This window comes from Motacilla alba, chromosome 10 (assembly GCF_015832195.1).
Source record: "Motacilla alba alba isolate MOTALB_02 chromosome 10, Motacilla_alba_V1.0_pri, whole genome shotgun sequence".
Taxonomy (NCBI): Eukaryota; Metazoa; Chordata; class Aves; order Passeriformes; family Motacillidae; genus Motacilla; species Motacilla alba.
In genome coordinates this window covers 15,194,682-15,217,812 of record NC_052025.1, presented here as the reverse complement: position 1 = coordinate 15,217,812, position 23,131 = coordinate 15,194,682, and the positions used below count along the sequence as shown (strand labels likewise).

The following is a 23,131-nucleotide window of genomic DNA, read 5'->3' as shown; positions in this document are numbered from 1 at the left end:
CAGCTAAATGCCTTCTATTTAGAAGTCCAGTAAATGGAGTGGAACTTTCTTGAACCTCCGTGGGGCTTGGCTCGTAAGAACAGGCTGAGCAAAAGTTACAGATGAAAAAAAGGGTAAAAAAACTAAACAAAACAAAACAAACAAACAAAAAAAAACCCAAAAAATCACAACAAAAAAAAGGAAGGAAAAGGTTTGCTGCCACACTGCAAGAGGAGGAACATTCCTCAAAGGGATGGGCAGTGGCTGATGGAGAGCGAGGAGTTTTGCTTCACTTAATGCCTGCCGACAAGTTTTTATTTAAACTAAACTTGTTAAGGTGTTGTCTTAATAGGCTAAAATTCCACAGGGTTCCCCCAGGTGTGTTTCTTCTGGGTAAATGGTGCATGTAGTGTTCCTGATTGATCCCATTCCAGTAGTAGAGCTGGAGCAGTTTATGCCCATCTGCTATAAATTGCATGCTTTCCGCTTCTTAACAGCCTATTTTCTGTGAATGCTAAAGGGGGTGAAAAAAAAGAGGAAAAAAAAATCTCAAAACATTTCAGCCTGAGAACCCAAGAAACCATGTTATGAAGTAAAAGCCACTGCTCTGATGAGTTTCTAAGCTGTCCAGTAGCTCTGTGTATTAAAACACAACTCCTTAAGCTTCCTCTGACCACAATCAACGGGAATGACTTTGCCTTAAGTGTGCTCTTTTCTCTCTACTGCTCTGGAGGTACAATAGGTTTCAAGTTTACTCTTATTAACTGCTTTCAAGTGCTTTGAAAGAGAAGGAAAATAAACCAGGCAGAGTACCAAGAGGGCTCGACGCGTAGGCTGCCTCTCAACACCATTTCCAAGTGTGAGAGGTTGCATTTAAAGCTCATTGCTACACCTAGACTCTTCAGAGAAATATGACAGGAAAAGTTACAGCAGGAAGGAAAACAAAACAACAACAAAGAGAGAGAAAAAGACCTTATTTCTTTCTGAGAAAAAGCCCTTATCACTTCCACACTGGAGGTCAACATCACCTTGGCTGCATTAACACCACTGTGTCTCAGGCTGCAGCAATTCCAGTGATACTTTGGGTATCTGCACAAAAGGGGGGATGCATCCTTATCTTGGAGTTTGGTTTTTTGTTTTGGTTTGGGTTTTTTTCTAGATGCAGAAACTAAAGGAAGGAGAGGGGAAATCTCAAGGTCACCCAGCTGCTCTGTGGTTCAGCTGGCAACAGAGGCCATGTCTCCCACATCAGCATTTCATACACCACCCACTCAATGCAGTCCACAAAAAGCTGGGAAAAGCTGCAGTTCGTTTTTATGTTTAAAACTTTCCACGGAGTAAGACAGCAAACACAGCTTGTTCAGACAAGAGCATCTCCCACCAATAGATAACCTCGAACTCCATCAGATGTCAAAGGCATAGTTAAATATAATTCTATCTTGTTTTGGCAAATTGGAATTGCTTCTCCTCTTATAAGTATTTGATTAGCATAAGGTTAAAGATGGAGTATAAGGGTGTGGGGGTCAGAGGGATGCACATGTGGAGGGGAAAACAGCAGGAGGTGAAGAGTAAATATTTCTTCCTCAAATCATGTCTGATTTCTGTGCAAACTAACTTTCCTTAAAACATCTGTGTTCACTCAAGGTATGCCTGTATTTTCTTGTGAGAAAAAAAAAAATCTTGTGAGAAAAGAAAATCCACATTTGCACTGGCAAAAGGCTTAAAGAAAAACAAAAAAAAAGAAAGACACTCTGTTTCATTTAGGTTATACAATCAGACTGCAGAGAATGCAGCTTGGTAAAACAATTAGACCTTCAATTTACTATATAAATTCAGCAATTTCCACTCTAACACTTCTACACTATTAAAACGAGTCTAATGATTTCCAAACCACTTCCCTCATTCTCACGAAACAGAAACTCTTCCCTTCCTTCTTCCTCAGCCTTCTATCTGCAAGATCTTACTACACATAATTATTTCACAGGAAAGTGGTAAGAATCAAACTAATGGAGGTAATCCACTTTTGTTTAAAAGTTGCCTGCTCTGAATGCAAAGGGCAAAACTCTCACAACATTTTTATTTTGGGTGATACAAATGATCTCCCGAGTTAAATTCTCAACAGTAATCCTGTCTTAGGACAGAATAGCTCTACTTGTTGCCATTTTTTGTTATATTACATATTAAATTCAGACATAATCTTTCACACAAGTGGCTACATGCACAATCTATAGGGGCTGCAGTTCTGTAAGTTAAGAATGCATTGTGCTCACAACTGTACCACTTTCCTTTCTTTTAACCACAATTAACTGAATGTTTTCCTTCCTCCTCTTGATCAGTATTGAAGTCTTCACCTCTATATTAGCCTCTAGTCCTGTACAGCTTTAGTTTTTCATTTAAGAATCTTCTTCTGATTTAAAGCCCTCACCTGTACCTTCCTTTTCCCCTTTTTTTATTCATTTTGCAGAGAAATAGTACTTGAGAACAGTACACAGAAAATTTGGGATTAAAATATTTGTTTATCAGGGAATCATATGTTAAAATTTCACTAAAAGGTGCTGAGGTTAGCTTCTTATTAGCCATGGAGTTGTATTTCATTTTCCCAATCACAGTTAATCAAATTATAATAGGAATCTTTAAATACATACAAAAAAATCTGTACACAACAGTGCCACTTTACCCCCTGCAGACTTCTTGAAAGCCCTTCACAAAAGAGATCAGAATTATCAGAAAGTACAGAAAGATGTACCTATGATTAATACTTGAAATTTCAAATGCCATAGTTGTCAGGGGAACAATTAGTAAGGTCTTATTATGACTTACTCAATGGACAAATTTTGTTTTTTCTGATTCATCCTACAGCCTGGTGAGATTTAAGGGAAGGTTTTGGTTGCAGCCATAATGGGGATTTTACTGCTCCATCCCAACAGCACAGCCTTTAAAACACGAGTTGCTTCTTATTGCAAAGACAGTTTCCTGGAGGCATTCATCATAAAGATACTGGATGCACTCCAGTCTCAGAGCTCATGGTCTTAAGCTTAGCAATTTTTGTAAAATCTCCTTCTTGAGGTAAATATGTGAAAGAAAACCCTTCAACGTTCTGCAGCATCTCTTTTTCCAGAACATATCCCCTAACGCAGAAACACTCTCTAACACCCTGGCATAAACAATTTAACTCTGCCTGGACAAATTCTGCACACGTTAACACCTTTGTTTATTCATATACATTAACATCCTCTCCTGTTTATAGCGTGCCTCTCCTCCCAGAGGACACAAAAAGCACTCAATAAACGTTACTAACAGTCCTGTGCAGACTAAATAGAGGGATTATTTCAGACAGCACCAAAATGCAGCCACCCCTCAGTGTCAGAGCCGGCAGCTGAACCACTCAAGGCTGTGGGATTTTAAGCAAGGAAGAGAAATTGGACCCAGCTGAAACTCTGAGGAGACTGCAGGTAGGCTGAATGTAATAATTTAGCTTGTGATGTGCACTGACAGTGAGGGTTTGTTTTGTGATAGAAGGGTGACATGAAATGTTTCCTCACTAATTCAGAAGCAGACAAACACCCCAGGTGTTTGTGCTCAGCACCAGAGGTCCAAGGCATTCCTTTTTCTACATGTTCCATGCTCTCCACAGACACCTCAGGTCCTATTTCAAGAACAATATTTTACCTTGAAAACAAATTATGCCTAGGAGAAGAACCATATTCCAGAGTCTTAAGGCATCCATTCTATCTGAAATCCTGGGTCTAAAGGAATTAACAGGAGTCTTCGTGCCACAAAAGTTTATCAGATTTGACTCTGCTGTGAGCACCTCCAACTTCATTTAAATATTAAAAACATGCATATATTTAAAGGTTTAACCAACACAGTTGGGGGTTGAACAGGCTGGAAGGGACCATAATGAATTCTAACTCTATTCATAAATTGACCACAAAATTATTAAGCCAGATCCAGAAAATTTTGTTTTTTCCTTAAAGCCATGCAAATTATTTGAGGGCAGTTGGCTGCACTGCTGTGTGTAATGACCGAATATAACCCACAAACATTTTACTAAAGAATATTTCTTACAATGATGTTGTGAAATCCAGAAATCTCAAAACTCAACTTGGAAATCATGGAGACAATAAACATGGCACCTCATAATGCTGTTTTTCCAACAGAATCCTTCTCCAGATTAGACTGCATTTGAACCCTTCATAAAATATTATTTATAGGGTGTCAAAAAATTTCTACACTGTAAAAACAATGCTTGTTATTATGCACTCGGTGTTTACCTATTCTTGCAATTGCTCTTCAAAAACTAGTGTATTTTTTCCATTTTGATGCTACAGCCAATTTGCTGTGCTTAAGACAACAAAAGCAAAAAATTTTTTCTCCACATAGACATCAAAAATAAATTTTAACATGGAATCATGGAATTGTTTGGGTTGGAAGGGATCTTAAAGATCTTCTTGTTCCAACCCCCCTGCCATGGGCAGGGACACCTTCCACTAGACCAGGCTGCTCAGGGTCCCATCCAACCTGGCCTTGAACACTTCCAGGGATTTACCCCAGAAGATTTACCTTTTCTTTAAGGTAAATCTACCACTCAGACCTCACCAGTGCTGAACAGAATAAGCATTTAACCAATCTTTTTTTCCACACTAAACACCACCTGCCAGAAACCAGTATGGAAAAAAGTCAGGGGAAGCCTAGGGAAAAAATTAAAATAAAGGGGAAAAACCTCAGGAAGAATTGCTCCAGCATCAGAGACTGACCTGAGGCAAGCTGCAAACACTGCTTTATTTCTTAACTCTAAACAGAGTATCAGAAGTAATGGAAGTAACTGTGAGAATGGAAGGAACAGATTCATCTTCAGCCACTTCTCCATGTGATGAGCAACAGCACTCAGCCAGAAAGAATTTCCTGCTCTGCAAAACCACAAACATTTGTAGAGCCAAAGGGCATTGTTCTTCTCAGTGAATAGTCTCAAACTATTTGAATGCCTAGAGTAAGAGAATGTTCTTATGAGTTACTGCTATTTAGTCAGCACATTGTGAAGCCCTGGCCAGGTGAGAGCAGCAAACAACTGCAGGCAGGGTCCCCACCCTCAGGGAATTGAGAGCTGTGGCAATGATCCTGCCAGCAGATGAGCATGGACAGACCAAAGAGGGTGTCCAGTAGAGTTACTGGTTCTTGGTGCTGCTGCATGTCCCCAACAGCACAGATGTTGTTTGGGGAGATGGGTCCACTGGACAATGCTGAAAGCCAAAGCAAGGAAGAGAGAAACAAAGAAAACGACATTGTACAAATTCAGAGAGAGTGGAATGGAACTAAAGAATCTTAGAAGAACACAGCAAACGGAAAAAAAGGGACACCACTCTCATAAGGAGCACAAAATCCCTGGGTTGGCACCAGCAGAGCATACATAAAGATGTGGAGCAATTATCACCACAAAAATACAGAAAAATCCTGCCTCTTGATGCCTTTGAGCTCCCACAGTACTTCAGATTTTAAAGGCAGCCTGGGTGTCTCTGCACTCAGATTTTGGCTAGTCAATTACCCACTAATAGGTTTTAAGAAACATAATGTAAACATAACCTGGAAATGATTGGAATAAGGACAGAAAAATACATTACGATGCTGGTAATGAAAACAAATGTATTAGTTTTAAAAAATAATCAAGATAACTTTATTTTTTGTACTTACCCCATTCTCCCTCCTCCCCCCCCAAAAAAAAATCTAACTCAAACCCAACTTACGTTCCCAAAAGCTCCTCATGCTTTTTGTTATCCTTTCTCCACACCTCAATGTCCAACATATCCTTCCTGTCAGAGAAGTAGTGAAAATCAAACTGTTCCCTCCACTGAGGATTTGCACTCTTACACAGTGTCTAGAAAACATGCAGTTATAATATTTACTTTTCTTAAACAGTACTTATTTTCACAGTAAATCAAAATAAAAAAAAAGAACCAATTCTACAGAACAAGGCTGGATGTTAGAGCATCAAGTACTGATGTCATTCCAACCAAAGCTCCCCAGCCCATCACATACAGTCTCATCTTCCTAAATATTCTCTTTCCTCCCTCTCAATAACAATAAATATACAGTTGTTATCTGAATGAATGGCTGGAAAAAATCCAAAATACAAGTTTGACCCCACCAGCTCCACGGTCATCATTCACCATCACACACTGGAAGAAATCAGGAATAACCCTTTTGAGGACAATCTCCTGGAAACAGGTTTGAATGAATTAAGGTACCCAAAGCAGTATTTTTTCACCCTTTTGTGTTAAGCAAACAGCTCAGCCTTGCAGATTCACAACACATCAATGGACCATTAAAGAGACACATAAAAAGGGATTGTAACGGGAATAATCTATTTATTCTAAAGCAACTAAACCATTTGTTATTTTTCAAAACTACTTTTCTAAATAAAAAACATATCATGACCTTGGTTTGAGGTCTGATATGAGGACAGAGTGCAGGTTTCAGATGCGCCTACATCCAAATGTTATGTTCTGTGAACTTGCACTGTACATTTTGTACAGGAGGAGGTTTGTTTTCTCCTCCTCTGCACTTCCAGTTCATGACATGCAGAGCTCTTGCTCTCTCTCAAAAGAGTATTATTTTAATTATAGCCTTTCTTCTTATTAGACTTTCCAGATGAAACATGTATCTTTGGGAACCTCATTCGTTTCTTAGACTCTTATATAACTGAACTGTATACAGATAAACACAGCCTAGAAGAATAAAAATGAATATCAAAACCATGGAACATTTTATCTGTTTGGGGGGCAGGTTCTGCAATATGTAACATATTCTTCAAGAAAAGTACTTTAAAAGAATAATAATTCCCCTGCACTGGAAACCATTTCAGGTCTACTTTTACAGCACTGCAAGCCCAACTTCTGCAGGCAAAGAAGTTCTTTGCCAACTTCTGTATTGGCAAAGAACAAAACACATGTGTGATGCACGTAGCTTTATTTTATTTCATATAATGTCAAACATCCATCAACATGATGAGTATGTTAAATGCACAAAACACTGATAACACACAATATTCCTAACTTGCTATTTCTCTACTGGCATCAAAACAGAGCAAAATGTTAATGCTTCTGGTCTGGTCTCCTGCTTTTCAACTCACTTATCAAGAAGAGTATCAAGAACATTTCCATCTGAGGTAGCAACACCAGTAAAAGAAACACCAAGCCCCTTATTGACTTCAGACAACTTAAGGAAATCCTTAATACTTACCTTGCTCTTGTATCTTTGATCCCCCAGTTTGAGGAGAATAAAAATCTCTGCCAAGCCCCCTCTGGGCATGTTCTTGCCCTCCAAGAGGGTGATGGTGACCAGCCCGTTCCACAGCTGGTTCTTGCGCAGGGACTCCGAGAGCCGCAGGTTCCGCGTGAAACTCGACTGAAAAGCAGGGCACAACACGGAATGTTTCAAGACCCAAGCACATTTTCATGCTCACGTAAACTGAGCTACGAAAGCACACCAGGAGAGAGACACCATCCTTCCCTAAGGGTGAGCAGGCAATGGAAGGCAATAGGATGCTACGGATTTTCTGCCCAACTGTCCTATGGTCCCCCTGTGAAGGGACGGTGCTCAATGTCACAGCAAAATCAGCAGGGTTTGCTTAAACCACCAGAGAAGTCACCTTCAGCTACCCTGGCTGAGCTCTGGCAAGAGCAGACCTCGAGCACTGAGAGCAGTCTGGTACCTTGGCTCAGGGAAAGGCACGGGAGAGCCATGGGGAATGGGAAGAGGGGAGAAACTAAAGTAAACTCTTAAAACCTCTCCAGCTACATCCATAAAAAGCAGGTCTGTCCTTTCTGGGGAGGCAGCCCAGGATCATAAAGCCCACGGCCAGGTGAAAGGCTGAGCAGCATCTTCCACCTCCTCCATCACTCAGCTGCCCGCCTTAGCTCTTTGCTAACTTTGCTGTTCCTGCTTCCAGAAACTGAGCCCACGAATCAAAAATACTGATGCCTGCTGAAAAAACACTGACACCACCAGGCTCTTTATCTGGAGTTATGGTTACCTGGTAGCCACATTTGTTACCTTCGTAGCTTCATCTTGTGCAGCACGGCTGCGCTAACAGTTTGCTAACTGGCAATATTTTATTGGACAGAGGATGATTAAATAGGCCTTTATTTGGGGGAGTGAGCTGGAAACATTAAAACTCAAGGCTATACTCTTCTTCCCGCAGTAAAAATCCTGCCATATTTTATTCTCCTGAAGCAACTTTTAACTCGCCACACTTTGGAGCTTCAATCATGTCATGTACAGGTGGGAGCAAGACGGAGGAGAAGATTTCACAAGTCACTTTAAAACAGGACGTGTTAGCTTTAAAAGCAAGTAAGAAATGTTGTTGCTAAATAAAACGATTGCAAAAGCACCTGATGTCTGAAGATTACTTTTTATGGATCAATTACCCAGCAACAAAATTCTTAAATCATAGGTGGTGAACTCACAAATTTTTTACTTGCTTTTTACTGGTTAAAATACCAAATTCTGAATCCCACAAGCATATTAATATACTTCTATTTAAACACCCCGTTTGGCTTTCCTGGCGCAATGGGTAAAAATTCCTACCTTTAAAAAGAAAACGAGATTTTGATTCATAAATCCAGCTGCAATGTAATTTCTTCTCTCTTTTTTTTTTTTAAAGTTCGTCTTTTGGGCCAAAAAGCTAAAGCATGACTGTTCCCATGGACATACTTCAAAGTCCCAGCAGATATACTCCTCCCTAAACACTGCAACTATTTCAAAATCCTTTTTATAAAAAAAGGGAGTAATGTCCACAAGGGATCAAAGGGCATTCTGCAGTCTGGCAATCGCCTTAGAAAAATGGCAGTGCTTCCATGAAATATGCCCTAAAATAATTTTGCAGCTTGGTATGTCCTAATTTCGAATTGGATGTTTATCTTGGAAAGGCTTCTATCTAACTTGTCCATAAAACAGCTCCACTTAGCTCTATGAGCCCTGTGAAAATGGAATCCAAAGCTGGCTATTAAGGGGGCCTGGAGATTGCTTCCATATGGCGTAACAGCATGGGAGTGGAGGGCTAAGGCCTACAGCAGGCGCTGCTTGGCTTGAGCTCCCCATCTATCCATGGACACTCATTGCATTACAGCATAACATCTGGATTATTGCTTGTAATGTCCCTGGGAAATATCCACTTCCCATCAAAGCCTTTATCTATCTCGCTTGTACTTTGAACATTTTAGTATTTAACATAGTCATGTTTGATGTGAGGTACTCGCTGCTTTAGGAGCAAGGATTTTCCCTCCCCCTCCTGCTCCCTTCTCCGAGGAGGAAGAGGTATTTGATGTTAGTTCACAAAAAATAAAAAAATTAAAAAATAAAAAACAGATGAAGTTTATTATCACGTTACAATTTCTTTCAAAAACAAAGCATCCAGCTCTCTTCAAAGCTTCCAGGCTGAACACAAAAGACAGTTGTTATCACTCAGTTTTCAAATCAAACTTGGATTCTTTTCTTTTTTTCATCCAGGCCAGTATTTCAGGGAGTCATTCAGCGATGGGGACCTTCCTACCCCAGCCCTACAGCACACATGACCCCACCCTTGTAGCTGCTGCCTTGACAGTTCAAAGGATTGTTGGGAAGTACCCAAACCAGCCTGGATCCCACACAGCCCCTGGAAAAATCAGCACCTGCACTCAGTATTACTGGAACACATTGCAATGCACCAAACCTTGACCTCCCAAAACAGGTGGCCCCAAGCAAAGAGCCTCGTGCACCCCCTTCTCTGGCTGTGCAGCTGCTCTGTGCTCCTCTCAGAAGAGGGGTGTGCTGGTCTGCAGCTAACAGGACCTGCATGAGATCCAGCATCACTCGAGAGCATCCCACTTCAGAGTGGAGCCAAGATGTTTGCAACTGGTTCAGGGCACGGTGCTGACCTGCAGCAGCTCCACACAGGCTCCACGACTCCTCCCAGCTTCCCACCTCCCCCAGTCCAGCCCTGCACAGGCAGGCACAGGGCACAGGGCTCCCTCCAAACTCGGCATGGGGAGGCTGCTTGTCTTACACCCCTGCAAGACACAGCCCATGAGGAATGCTTTGGATTTCCTGGACATGCCCAGGTCGCCCCCACAGAGTCTGCTCAGCAGGTCTGGCACATTTCCTGTGCCTCGTAGCACCAAAGAGCCCCTCTGTACTTGCTCTGTGGCCACCTCTCCAGCCTCCCCAGGTATTTGGCAGGCTGTTCCTCTGACCACCCTGATGGAAATCCCAGTGAAACAGGCAGTGTCTCAGATTCCACTCACAGTTTCTGGAAGGAAGCACGTCTGGGGAAAATCAGATGTGTGGTAGACCCACAGACCCAGGCCTTCAATGAGTCAACTTTAGTGCTGCCTAGGGAAGTCTGCACTATGGAAAATGCCTCCCAGGTGACAAGAAAATGATATTGCCTTATTTATTTTAGACTTACCTCCTCTCTGATACCCCACACCTACTCATTTCAAACTGATTTACACAGAGCTAATTGATTCAACTTCACAGCCTCCCTCTGAGTTGGCAAAACTACTGCAGAGCAGAGCACAGAGGAGCACAGCCTTTAGTCCAACAAAGCACTGAAAAAACCACCCCAAACACTCTTCCTTGCCTCCAGCCAGCCTCCTAACCTGCCTTCACAACAAGACTAGAAAAGCCAAAGCCCTGGTCCATACTGGCCAGGAAATGAGGACACAACTGCTTAATCAGTGAAATTTTGAAGTGTTTTATCTATTCAGCTCTCCTTTTTGCTGTTACCTCCCAGGCTACTGATGCCTCCACACTTGGGTACTGCAGCTCCTCCCCTGCTGAACCTGAGCCCTTTTCAGCTGGGCTCCCACACTGGATGCCAGGTCCTTCAGGCCTCTCCTGCTAAATTTTCCTGTAAGCTCTCTGCTCACACTCTGGCTACATCCCAGACCCAAGTAAAGGTGCCTTGCCGAGGTAGAGAAAAGTTGGCTGAAGCTGGGATCAGGCTACAGGGCTGGAAATTAAGGAACACGTGATTTATGATGGAAGCTGGCACATGTCCCAAGCACAAGGCATTGGACAAGCTTGCTTATTCCTTCCACTCCTCGTTTCTGAAATCAAGGTAGCCTTGAGACCAAAATTTGTGGATTGTCTCTAGACAACCTAGAGCTCTGATTTTGGCTGTGCTTTGTGTGCAAATAAGCAGTAACACCACAAAGGTCACCTTTATGAGTAGTTCACTGCCGTACAATGGATAAAAACTGGAACTAAAGCCATCCCTCAAACAAAGCCAGCCAGAAAGAAAAAATTAAAACAAAAAAGCAGACAATACGCACTAAAATTTCCAGAGATCCTTATTCCCGAGAACTAACTGGATGATTTTTAAGTTTAAGAACCCATGTCCTCTGCAGATTTTGGGACTGTAACTTATCAGATAAGTAAAGAGTAATCTCTGAAGCAAAAGTATGGCCTGGTCACAGAGCAGGATCCTGCCACAAAAGGACCAGAAGATTGTTCTTCTCCCAACTGCTTAGAAAGGGAGAAAAATTTGCCCAAAAAACATCCCATAGCTCTGAACAGGAAAATTAAAAATCAGTGTTCACATCACCACTCTCAAAATCTTATTCCTGGTTTCAAAATGAATATAAAAGTTTCTCATGTCAACTTTCAATTTTTTATCACTTTCTGGTTCTGGTTTAAAAAAGAAGGATGAGCAGGTGGGCTATATTCTGCCTTCACAGAGCCAAATACAGGAGATGAACAAGAATGACGGAGCTCTGGAGGGGAAAGAACCAGCTCATTGACCCAGCTTCACAAAATCCTTCAGGAGCTCCAGTCTCCCTGATAACTCCATTTGTCCATAATCTCCCTCTATAGGCACCCAGCAAATCCCCTCTGGTGCATCAGGGCTGCTTTCAAATCTGTCTCTTTTCCTGACACACACATACATGCCCCAAGTTCAAACTTGTTTTTGAAGCAATAAAGAGATGCAGAAAAATTGTACATTTAAATGACACGGCGAGGTGGCCAAGTGTGAAGTGAGCCCATCTCTCCCATCGTTCATTTAAAAGGATGAGACAGGACAACAGAAAGCCTGCTGCAATCCCTGTGAAGAGGTCAACGTCAAAACTGGGCCACGTAATTTGCCATTTGAGAAAACAACAACAAATAGGAGGACTCTTCGGACCTCTCCTCATTAGGCAGAGAAACCATTTCTGCAAGAGGCAGTTTCCCCTTGGGAAAGAGGAGAGGGCAGCGGGAAAGGCAAGTGAACCAACACGAGATTGGCACCACGATGTGTGACCCTGTGGCGAGCGAGTCCCCGCGCTCCGCGCTGCCCACGGGGGATTGGGGGAGAGAGCCAAACACAACGAGGCAGACAAAAATGAAACCTAACAGCCCACACAGGAACACAAAAAAAAAAAGGAGAAAGGAGCGTGAGGGATTTTCCCCTGCGATGAGATGCTTGAGGAGCCCTTGGGTCCGGTCAACCTTTCAGCCTATTTATTCAATCAGCTTAAGCTATCAAGGTGGCAATTCCGTCGCTTTTGTTTCAGGACTGAACTGCTGCAGGTCAATCCACCCCAAGCAGACCTGCTTATCTGCCTCCTGGATGTTCAACACTTAAAGGTTATTCAACTGTACAAATGCTGGAAAGAGCGTGCAGGGCACTCGGGGTGAGACTCAAGCCACCCGGGACAAACAAGGGTAGTGAGCATCAGCATGCTGGGCTCCAGCAGAGAGCTACCAACTCCCTCTGTGCCCCAGAAAGGAAAGCAGAACAGAGGGGAGAGCATGTCAATACACAGATATGAGTGAATATATTAATGCTGCCTAACAGCATCCTCTTCCCTTTGCAATGCCACCCTCCATGAGGAAAAGAAGAAAGCCATGCTCTTGAAAACAGCTCCCACAGAGGACAATGCTGTTCTCAGCTCCCATGAAAAATGAGGGATCTGAATGTGCTGCCCATGTCTGGGGAATCTGCCCAAATATGCAATGATTCCCTTCCAGCAGCAGTGAAAAATATATACTGTGTAATAATCAAGAGACACCTAAATCATGCAGTTCAACAGCTCTTGCTCCAAAATGATTTAAAAGACCATACTGAGTTGCTGGAATCCTTCCTGCATACTCCCTGTAATGACCATGAGGCTACTGGAGCTGGACTGGAGATCTTGTGCTGACACTGTTTTTGCTGTTGTCTGAAATGCAGCCCTTTCTCCAAAAAGCAAGGGAGCTCAGAGAACACACATGAAGAGAGCACAGAATCCACAACAGCCCATATGAGCCTTTCTGCCAGTCTGACATGGAGCTGCAACAGGTATCAATGCCATCAACATTTGGGGTAAATTTAGGAAGTCAGCAAGAATCTCGTGATTAATGTGAAAAGACTCATTTAGGACACTGATGTGCCAAATCTGCATTAAGACAACATAAAATGGTCAAATTAGAGGATAATCAGATTTCTTTCATGTAGGCAATACAGATTAAAAAACAGCTGTGAAAGTTATATTCATTTTGTCCATCCTTAAAATAAGTCATTTTCCCTGTATTTATAGAAGAGGAAAAGCTAAATATTACAATAGGGGTCAGCTGCAGTTCAGTACATTAAAAAAAAAAAAATCCCAGGAAAACTATTTCAAATAGAAAACTTTTATTTGCCTAAACCTGGAGAGAGGAAATTTAGATGTTGCTCAGATGGAAAGTATACTGTGTTTTCCTCCTGCAACACCCAACCAGAGTCAGCTCAGGAGCCAAAAAAACAGACAAGCTTGTGTATCCATTACAGAGCTCTCTCCATTTCCCCTGCACTCCTTATTCCTGTATCTTTATCTCGTCCAGCAACATTGTTTTCTACCCCATCATACTCTCTGGCTATTCTTCCATAACCTCTTGTGCCTTCCCTAGACACCTATATTCCCCATGCACACAATTTTTCTTCCCAGCCTTTATGTTCTGCCACAAACTGCTAGTACTGCTTCCACAGAGCAGAGTTTCCTAACTAAAGATGGTTATTGATGTACAGTACTAGTGTTTTAGTGCAGTAGCAGAATCAATAAACCAGGAAATACTGCTTTGTCAGATTTTTTCCAGCGCATGCTGGGAAATATTTTTTACTGCCTTTGGATGGTCACAGAGGTTTTCTTTAGAGATCACACTGGAGCATGAACTGTGTCTTCCCTAGGAAGAGCTGAAGCTCTCCTACCCTCTAGTGACTGGAACAGAACAGAGCACAGGGTTGAAGATTTTTTCCTTTTAAACAATAATTTCATGTCTCCTAAATCAGCACCACGCTTCAGCATCTCTTAATTTTATTTTGAAAGGTGGTAAGGCACAAGACAGAGTCTTGAGAGCTGAAAGGCTGACCGCTAAAGGTCCAAAAACATGTATGTAAAAAAATTTTACAAAATGCAATGAGATATTGTGTAAAAGCAAAAAGAAAAACCAAACCAAAAAATCCTAAACAAGTGGGGAAAAAAAACACCCCAAAACTTCCAGTAATAGCAACCAAAACAGAATTTTGGCTATTCTGAAGAAAAAGAACCTGAGTTCAAAAACCCAGCTTCCTTTCCCAGGTCCCAAAGCCAACCAGCATCCAGGGACAGCTGTGTGAGAAAGATGGGGATCAAGCAATGCTGACTGAGCCAGGGCACAGTAATTTCCAGAGTTTTAGTTAAAATCTGAAGTGATAAGCTCTTCAGTTATTCCATCACTGTCTATCATGAGGCATTCAGGGATTCCTGGCAGCTCTCTGCTCCAAGCACTGCAATATCCCTGCAATCAGGGCTCCAAAGGCTGTACTTTGCACTTCTTCTATTGACAAAAACATCCTTGCTGGCACAATACCTGAGATGGTTGGCTCCTCTACACAGCACACCACAGTTGTAATGAATAAAACAAGAGGAGGTTAATGATTCAATTTATTTAGGCACAAACCGATAGTTACAGAGGGAAAATATCACGAGAGCACACTCATCTTAAGAGCCAAGTTCTGCTTTTCAGAGACTGAGACTGTACAGCTCTCAAGCTGGGTACTGGGGCTCGCAGCGTCTGTATCATTGTTATTTACTCAATAGCAAATTAAAGCTTTACAGAAGGCATAAAAAGCCACAGTCTGTTTCCTGAACAAGTTAAAATCTAATGCAAAAATGATACAGGAATATAAAAGCAATGGAAGCCTGCAGGGATCCTACAGGAGACCAAGGGAAGCAAGTTACACGGATATGTGGCAACACACAAATCTTGGAAATCCTGTTACAATGGAGGTAATGAAAACTCCCTGCTCAGCCTCCATCCCAAGAACAAAAGGATTTTCAAAACCCACAGGGGCAACTAGAGGAAATACTGCCTCACAGAATTCCACCCATGGTGAGAAGCAGCCCCAAAGACAGATGGGGATCCAGGAGAACCTCGTTCAACTCCTGCACCAACCACCGTCCCGGCGCTCTGAAACAACTCAAACCCTCCACAGGTCCTCTCATTTTGGTTGAATTTACACCACTCTCTTTTGTACAGCAAATTTTTCTCTCTTTCTACAGCTCTTCGTGAATGGGGTCTTATGTTCACTTGCCACTAGATACCACCATGGCACCTACAATTAGAAAACAACAGCGATTTCCCATCGCAACGAATAGAAAAATCAAGAAAGCAAAGGTTACCACAGCCATCACACTGTGACAGGCTGCCTCTACATTTCTGAGCTTTCCTTTGTTCAGTCTGTTTCAGAGGAGGGCAGAGATTTTGGAAGGGACCTTCATTTTCCTTAAGTAAAAAAAAAAAAAAAAAAGTATTACCTTGGATGAAGTTCTTTTCTTTCGACTTGACCATCTCTGTTCATGAGTCCCCATTATTGTGCCAAAGAGAATCCAGGGAAAGAAAGCAGGTAAGGAATAAAATGGGGAAAGTGTTTAGTAGAATAATTCAAACAGCAGCTTGTCAAATGAGTTAGAAAAACTTATTACAAAATAGAGGGCTAAATCTACAACTACATCTCCATCTACCTTCCCTGTTTCATGGAACATAACAATCAACAAACTCAAAATACCTGCATTGCACCAAAAAAAGAGGCAATAAAAAAAAAGTAATTGAGAATAAAAAGTGGAGAGACCCAAAGCCATTAGTAAGAAACATGGCTTATACTTTTGGTGCCATCTGGTTCTACAGTAAGCTAATTTAAAAAGGGGGAAAAAAATCATCTTGCTGTTAAGTGCTAATGTGGACAGAGCTATTTCACTGTTCTGACTCCTTTGGAAATGGCTGAGCAATCTGCATTTGAAATATGAGGGTTTAAAACATTGTCTTTTAAAAAAAATTACAGTGTGCACCAGCTCTTCTATCATCTACACTCTGAATGTTAACTAAGCACCCAAGAGTACCAAAAGCTGCTATTTAAACCAGTAAGCTTTGTTTCACTGGCTAGGTCTACTTTAGCCCAGGCCTTAATAAAAATCCTAGAATTCCTGAGGTTCTTCTGACTAAACTGACTTTTTTACTAAAGTAACTTTACATTTTTGCTTCACCCCTTCCTACAATTCAGTAACACATGCCAACAATGCTGATTGTACAAGTTAGAGGGGTGTTCACATCCCAAATAAAACCCATCTCATATTATAGCCATATAAATACACTATTATTTTAAATATTGTCATTAAGCTTTCAAATAATCACACAGTGAGGTAAAATTAAGTCTATCATTACCTTGTTATTAATTAAGGCTTTACAATTCTCAAAAAAGCATCTATTTGAACAATAAATAATGAACAGCAGATATTCTCTATTAACTTCTTGTCATTTTGCTTTCCAGCCCTCGAAACATTTTTGTTTCTACAAATAATCCCATTCATGCTGGAATTCCATACCAATAATTCACTAAAGTGCTGTAAACAGCAAGTTTCATACTCGACTTTGCAGAAAACTTGTAGAAACATTTTCTCTTAATACGTATTACACATATTTAAAACTGGGTCTGGTTTTTAAGACAGTCCAAGTAATTGCCTGATCTTGGGTATTCTCCACCCCTTGCTGGCCAGGAGCAGGATTAGTTCACCAATATTTGTGTGCTGTACACACTGTATAAAACACTAGGAGAAAACTTTACAAATGGAAGCAAAAAAGCCACATGCAGGACCTGAAATTAAAAAAAAAAACTATCAGCTTCAGTTATGGTGTTCCCAGTCTCTGCCCAGCTTCTCTGTGTTTCTAACATCACTAATCACCACATTTCTGCATCAGGAGCCAAGTTCAATTAACTCAGTGAAGAAACTGTCAGTGGGAAGATCAGGGTTTTACAAGCAACCTCCTCCTCTCAGCCTGGTGCTCCTCCACAGGACTGGGACAGTTTAAGACTTGAGATCCAAGCTCAATTTTTAGATTTCACATGGATAAGTTTTTTCATTGTTGTTTTAAATAAAAGAAAAAAAAATTAAAAAAAAGGAAACATAACAGCTTTTCTTCAGCCTGCCCATTGCAGTGCTGGACACATAGCCAGAGCACAGAGAGCACTGCCACAGTGCACATCACAGTGACAAGACAGAAGCATCCACCTACAAATGTCTACACAACTTTAACCCAGCTAAATACCAGGTTGTTTTTTTTTTTTTTTAAGTTATGCTCTATCTCGATTTCAATATTGAGTCTCAGAGGATGAAAATAAAGGTGGCATTTCCCAGTAAATCAGATTATGCCAGCTCTTCTTTTCTCCCCCCTACAAATTCCAGCTATAAATTTGATTTCCTAAGCCACTTACATTTCTCTTGAAGTCTCCTTGCTTGACTGCTAGACTCAAGTTTAATACAATCACTCCCATGTCATCTTCTAAACTGTTGGGATCTTCCAGTTTTAAAACCTGTTCAGTAGTTCTACAAGGCAACAAAAAAAAAAAGAAAAACAAAGAAGTTGTGCATTTATTGACTCCAGTTAACTCGAGTTGATTATTAAAGGTCAGGCTGAGCTGTGCAAATTTCAGCCTCTTGTCTGAAATTCCCAATATTGAGTTTAAATGTTAAAATGGGAAATCTGGAGAGTTCTTTCTTGGTTCTGACAAAATACACCGCCCTTTTAATAATGCAGCACAGTGTTCCTATAGCACTGCTCACTACTCATAACTCTCCATAGGCAGTTACACACTAAATTAAGTTACTACTACCTCCACTACACAGAAGAGTGACAGGGAAACTCATCCAAGTGAATCTTCTAATATTAATGGTTTGCATTTGACTCCAGAGATATTTATTCTTTCTGCTTTTAATCCCCCTCCATGACTCTGTTCCCTGGCTGAAAACAGGGATGCTGGTATTTACCTGGTGGCACCATCTCATGGACAAATTAACATTTCTAAAAATTCAGATACAACAGCCACGGGAGCTACAACACCCCCGCACAGGGAGAACTCATTTTCCCAAAAAAAAAGTCATCGCACAGCAAGGGAGTATAAAAGAAACAACTAAAACTTGAATTCCTGGCTTCCAGCTCCACACTGAGCCCAAGCAGCAGCAGCAGACAAAAGGCACAGGGCTTGCCTCGGCACTAAATCAGGGCCAGATGCCGCTGCTGCAGGCAGGGATGGATGTGGGGGAGGCTGGAAAAGGGCGCTGGCAGCCGGGAAAAACACTCTTCAGCCCCAGAGAAAGGCACCCCGTGAGGCTGAGGACAGGTCCCAAACCTTCTCCCCCTCTTCCTTCTTCCACCTCCACAAATTGTCCTGGTGGAGCTCTCCCTAAACAATGCTGCACACAGAAATTCTCAGTCCCAGGACTGGGCTCTGTCCAGGTTGGATTTGAATCCGCTGCATAACGGCAGATAAAAACGTGTGCAGAAGATTTATCTCAAGTGATTTCTCTTGAAATCCCCGCTCTCCTATCAAAAATAAGCTGTAACGAATAGAAAAATTCCAAGCCAGAAAAAAAGCATTTCACCACTTCCCTCTGTTTCTCAATCAAGCTGCATTAATAACCTTTAATTAAATGAACTGTTACCTATTGAGTTCAAGTTCAGTGAGCGCCACAGATGCCGAACCCATGAAGTCTGAAGAGGTTAAATCACGATCATACACCTGGTGGCAAAATAAGACAAATATTTCCAATTGTCACATCATAAGCCAGTTTTATCCCAGGCGATGAAAGAACAGCTATTTTAAGCCCTTTCAGTTCAATTTTGTATTTGAAAGATCAAAGCTTAGATATAATTCAGGGATCACTTTCCATCTCCCCGCTTTAATTTGTATTTTTAGCTAAATATTTAACCAGCATTTTGAAAGTATCTTCTTAATATTATGTAAACAGAGACATGTGTGCTGCTATGGATTGTGCCTGCTCCTTTATGCTCCACACGACAGCATAATGAAATGCTGCACAAAAATCAGGTACTTGTGCTTACAGATGTTTTAGCAATTAGTGCTCACAACTGGTAGCCTGTGGTTCTGGTAACTGTAACGTTACTCATAACCAGAAAAGGCTTTGCTACTTGTCACGGCTGCATCCCAGGTAATAATTCTGTGCAGCCAGCCAAACTGCACTCCTGAAACGTGCTTCTGAAACTGCCCTTGGTTTCCCTGAGTTTGCACAAGCATGGGGGGGAGAGGGAGAGAGAGAGAGAGCAGAATTCAGCTCCACGGCTTTAAACAGATCCAGTCAAGGAGTTTTATTTCAAACTTGGGTTTTTGCAGACGGAAAGCAAAACATGCAAGTAAAATCTGGGAAAGACATATGTGCATTTTAATTTGAAATTGCTGAAGCTCTTAAACCGGATTGTGTTTTATGCCGTGCTGCTACAGCGAATAAAAATCAATATGTTTCTAAAGTCGAAAATAATTGCTTAAAAAAATATCGGGCAGCCTTTCAAAAATCTGAGACCAAAACTTACCTTGATCCAGAGGTTTTGATCGAGGGTCTGTATGGGCAGCACAACAGTTTCATCCCAAACTGGGTTGAGGTTCTTGTAGACTACCTTACTTTTGTAAAGAGTTTTGCCATTCAGTTTAAACTTCACGTATGGGTCACTTGTACCTGAGATAATTAATTAAAAAATAGATTAGTGTCAGCACTGTATGCAACTCTACAACCTTAAATTATATTTCCATAAAATAATTAAAAACAGTTAATTGTAATTACAGATACATGTATATACTTAATTACCTATATAAAAACTGCTCATTCCCACAGGAAATCTACAGACAGAACCAGAAAGTTGCCAGAAAGCAGGCAACAAAAAAATCTTCATTGTTTGCTTGATCTCTGCTGTTTTATTCTCAAGAACATTAATTGTTGTTTAACAACTCCGTTAAAATTTTAATTTGGTAAAAGAGCAAACAGAAGCAGCATTGAAGCACTATTTACAGGCCAACTAATGACACAGTGGAAGAGAGAAAATGTGATCCTGTGACTAGGAATATATTCAAAGGACCCAAACTCCAAAGCATCGTAACTGGGATAGGAGCTCCAAGGAAACCAGTAACAATAGCTAAAAAACCCGTCAGGATTTCATCACTGGTGTCACTTTGCCAATTTACTTAAAACCCAATTTGAGGTTTCAGTGAAAAAACAGCAACATTATTCATCAGCTCAGGATAAAAAGCACACAGAGAACAGACTCTGTAAAAACAAGCGCTGTCCAGGTAACACGTTTTTTAGTCCAAGTGGCACAATTTGCCACAGCAATAATGTCCCCTGTTTTTATGGAGCAGATGTCCATGGACAGAGCGTGAGGCTTGTGCCACTCGGCAGCAATAGAAAGACTTGCATCTGTCAAAGGAAAACAGAAGAGGGAATCAACTTTTTATTATTGTTATTAAACTGGTGGCATCTGCACCAACACCAACCACGGTGCAGGACACTGGGTAAGAGGGGAAACAAGGCACAGGGAGGATTTAACTAGAGGATGGTTGATTTAGTCATTCATACAGACTTTGCAAAAAAAAATCTTCACAGACCGCAAAAAAAGGGGAAAAATCAAACTGAGATGTAGCAGCATCTACAACTAACTGAGCCTAGGTGCCATTCACCTGTTATATCCAGTATTTTCTGTATTGTACGTGATAGATGGAATTAAACTTCCCTCCTAGCAGTTCAATTTCATTAGAAGAGTAACAGCTAAGGTGGTGGTCCTGGCTGGCCCCAGCCTGCAACGAGGGCTGCTGGAGGAAAAGACTGATTTCTACAGCAGACTTCAGAGTCAGAAATAATCTGAACCTGTCCTCCTTGGTTCCCACTGGCCTGACAAACACGTGGCAGTCCAGGATAACCCAGCCTAAGAGCAATACTCAGTCTCGCCAATGATTTGGTGCACCTGTGAGGATGTGAAAAATCCATATTTAAATATCCAAAGCTCTCATCAGTGTTATGTGAAGACAGACTTAAACTCAAGAAAAAACAATCATGTGTAAGCGTCTATTTGGAATTACACAGCACTTTAAAGAACTGTGCTCCTGGGAGACACACATATTTCTAAGAATTATAGAAAGTTTTTATTCTGCTTTAATTTCAAAAGAGAAGAGTTGTAGAATCTGGTCCATTCTGTGTATAAAGTGTGTTTCGCTCCCAGAAGGAAAATATCAGTTGGCTTTCAAATACTGTCTGCAGCTGATCCTTTTTCTGAATAATAATTGTTGAAAAAATCACTATTTTTTGGTTAAAAAAAAAAAAAAGCAGCAGACTTCTTAAATAGAATTTTCTTTTTCTTCTCCTCTAAGAGAGACTAATAATAAGGGCCTGACTGAAAGCCAGGAAAGTCAGAGGGCAGCTTCTCATTGTTCCCAGTGGGTTAGGACTAGAACTTTCCCTAAAAATTTCTCAGAACTACGATTATACTCTTATACAAAGCATCCAGCTTAAAACCAGCACAATGTCCAGGAGTGGGAACACACAGATAGATCATAGCCCCACAGTGTTGGGGGTTAGCAGTCCTCAAAAGATGTAGAATTAAAAAATAACAGCACTGAGCTCTTTGGTGTCACTTCAAAAAGATTTTAAAAGACCAAAAAAAAAAAGGCAAAAAATCCCCTGACTTTTATTTATGGGGTCAGCTGGACAAAGCTGCAAAATTAAAAGTAAGAATAATAATAATGTCGACAACCTATTCTGTGCATGAAATAGCAACTGGCCAAGACAAGGAAAGCAAGTGATGAAACGAAGGCACGAAGAGACGATGGAGGCAGGTGGTTTATGGCCATAACTCATCTGCTTTTGGCACAGAAAACCCATGAAAAAGGACAAAACCTGAAAAGAGAGAGAGAAAAATAGGAGATACAGAATAAAAGCAAACAGCCAGCAAGTTGAATACCAACAAGCAGAAAACTCCAAGCCCTTTCTCTCAGGATGGGAAGCAAGAAGACTATAGCTAAGTGAGCCTCCCAATTGCATTATTGCTCTGAAAAGCTTTCCAGGTTGTTATACAGTAAAGGAAAATAAAAGGTGGGGGAGAGGGAAGGGTTGCCCAGCATTGCTCATGCGAGCCAGGCTTTAGCAATCATTCTCATGTATTTACTTATATTTACACATATTTATGTATAGAAACATACGTATACAAAATGAATATATGTAAAAAGAAACAAAAACACTTAAAAAGAAAGGGATATATGTAAAAAGAATATATATAAAAGGAATATATATAAAATGAATATATGTAAAAGAAAAATATATTTTGTTTACATAAAAACATATATTGTACATTTAAAGAAGAAAAAGGGTGGGGGGGGAAGCTATAATAAAAAGAGGCCTTTAATTAAATAAGATTGCCACTCTGGGATCAGGCCTTCATGCTTGTCAGCTTACTCTCAAAATAAACATCTCAAAGCGGGGCCTCAGTGGTGTCACTTACTCCAGCAAGGCAGCCTGGGTAATCCCTCGCTATCTTGACAGCTCCATAATGTTCCAGCGGCTTCACGGGTGAGCGGCGGCACCCGCGCCGCGGAAAATATTAATGCGGCGAATTACCGGCGAGAGAGAGGGGGACGGCGGCTTACAAAAGCCAAACAAGGGAAAGGTGTCAAGTTAGCACCGGTGTTAATTGTGAGGGAAAATAATTGTGGCGGGGCGGGGGGATCCTGCGGCGCTCGCCTGTCGGGCTGTCACAGGGGTGACATCTCAACTAGGCGGGCGAGGGACGGGGCGGCGCGGCCGCCACGTCCTACAAAGGGCAGGATGGCAGCTCCATGCCATCCAGCAGCTGGATTGTCACCTGG

General features: G+C 41.4%; 1 protein-coding gene across 4 annotated transcripts in view; it reads right to left on the bottom strand.

The window, feature by feature from the left end:
• MCTP2 (multiple C2 and transmembrane domain containing 2) overlaps positions 1-23,131 on the bottom strand; it is a 123,381-nt gene that overhangs the window by 63,206 nt on the left and 37,044 nt on the right. For 3 of the 4 annotated variants that reach the window (XM_038146811.1, XM_038146810.1, XM_038146812.1), the window contains 6 exons: positions 19,816-19,958; positions 18,930-19,006; positions 17,702-17,813; positions 15,750-15,785; positions 7,216-7,380; positions 5,721-5,851 (listed from right to left, as the gene is read on the bottom strand). In XM_038146811.1, coding sequence (XP_038002739.1) covers positions 5,721-5,851; positions 7,216-7,380; positions 15,750-15,785; positions 17,702-17,813; positions 18,930-19,006; positions 19,816-19,958 — 664 coding nt within the window. Of the gene's footprint in view, positions 1-5,720; positions 5,852-7,215; positions 7,381-15,749; positions 15,786-17,701; positions 17,814-18,929; positions 19,007-19,815; positions 19,959-23,131 lie in introns of those variants that run through there. The other variant, XM_038146813.1, reaches the window with a different exon arrangement.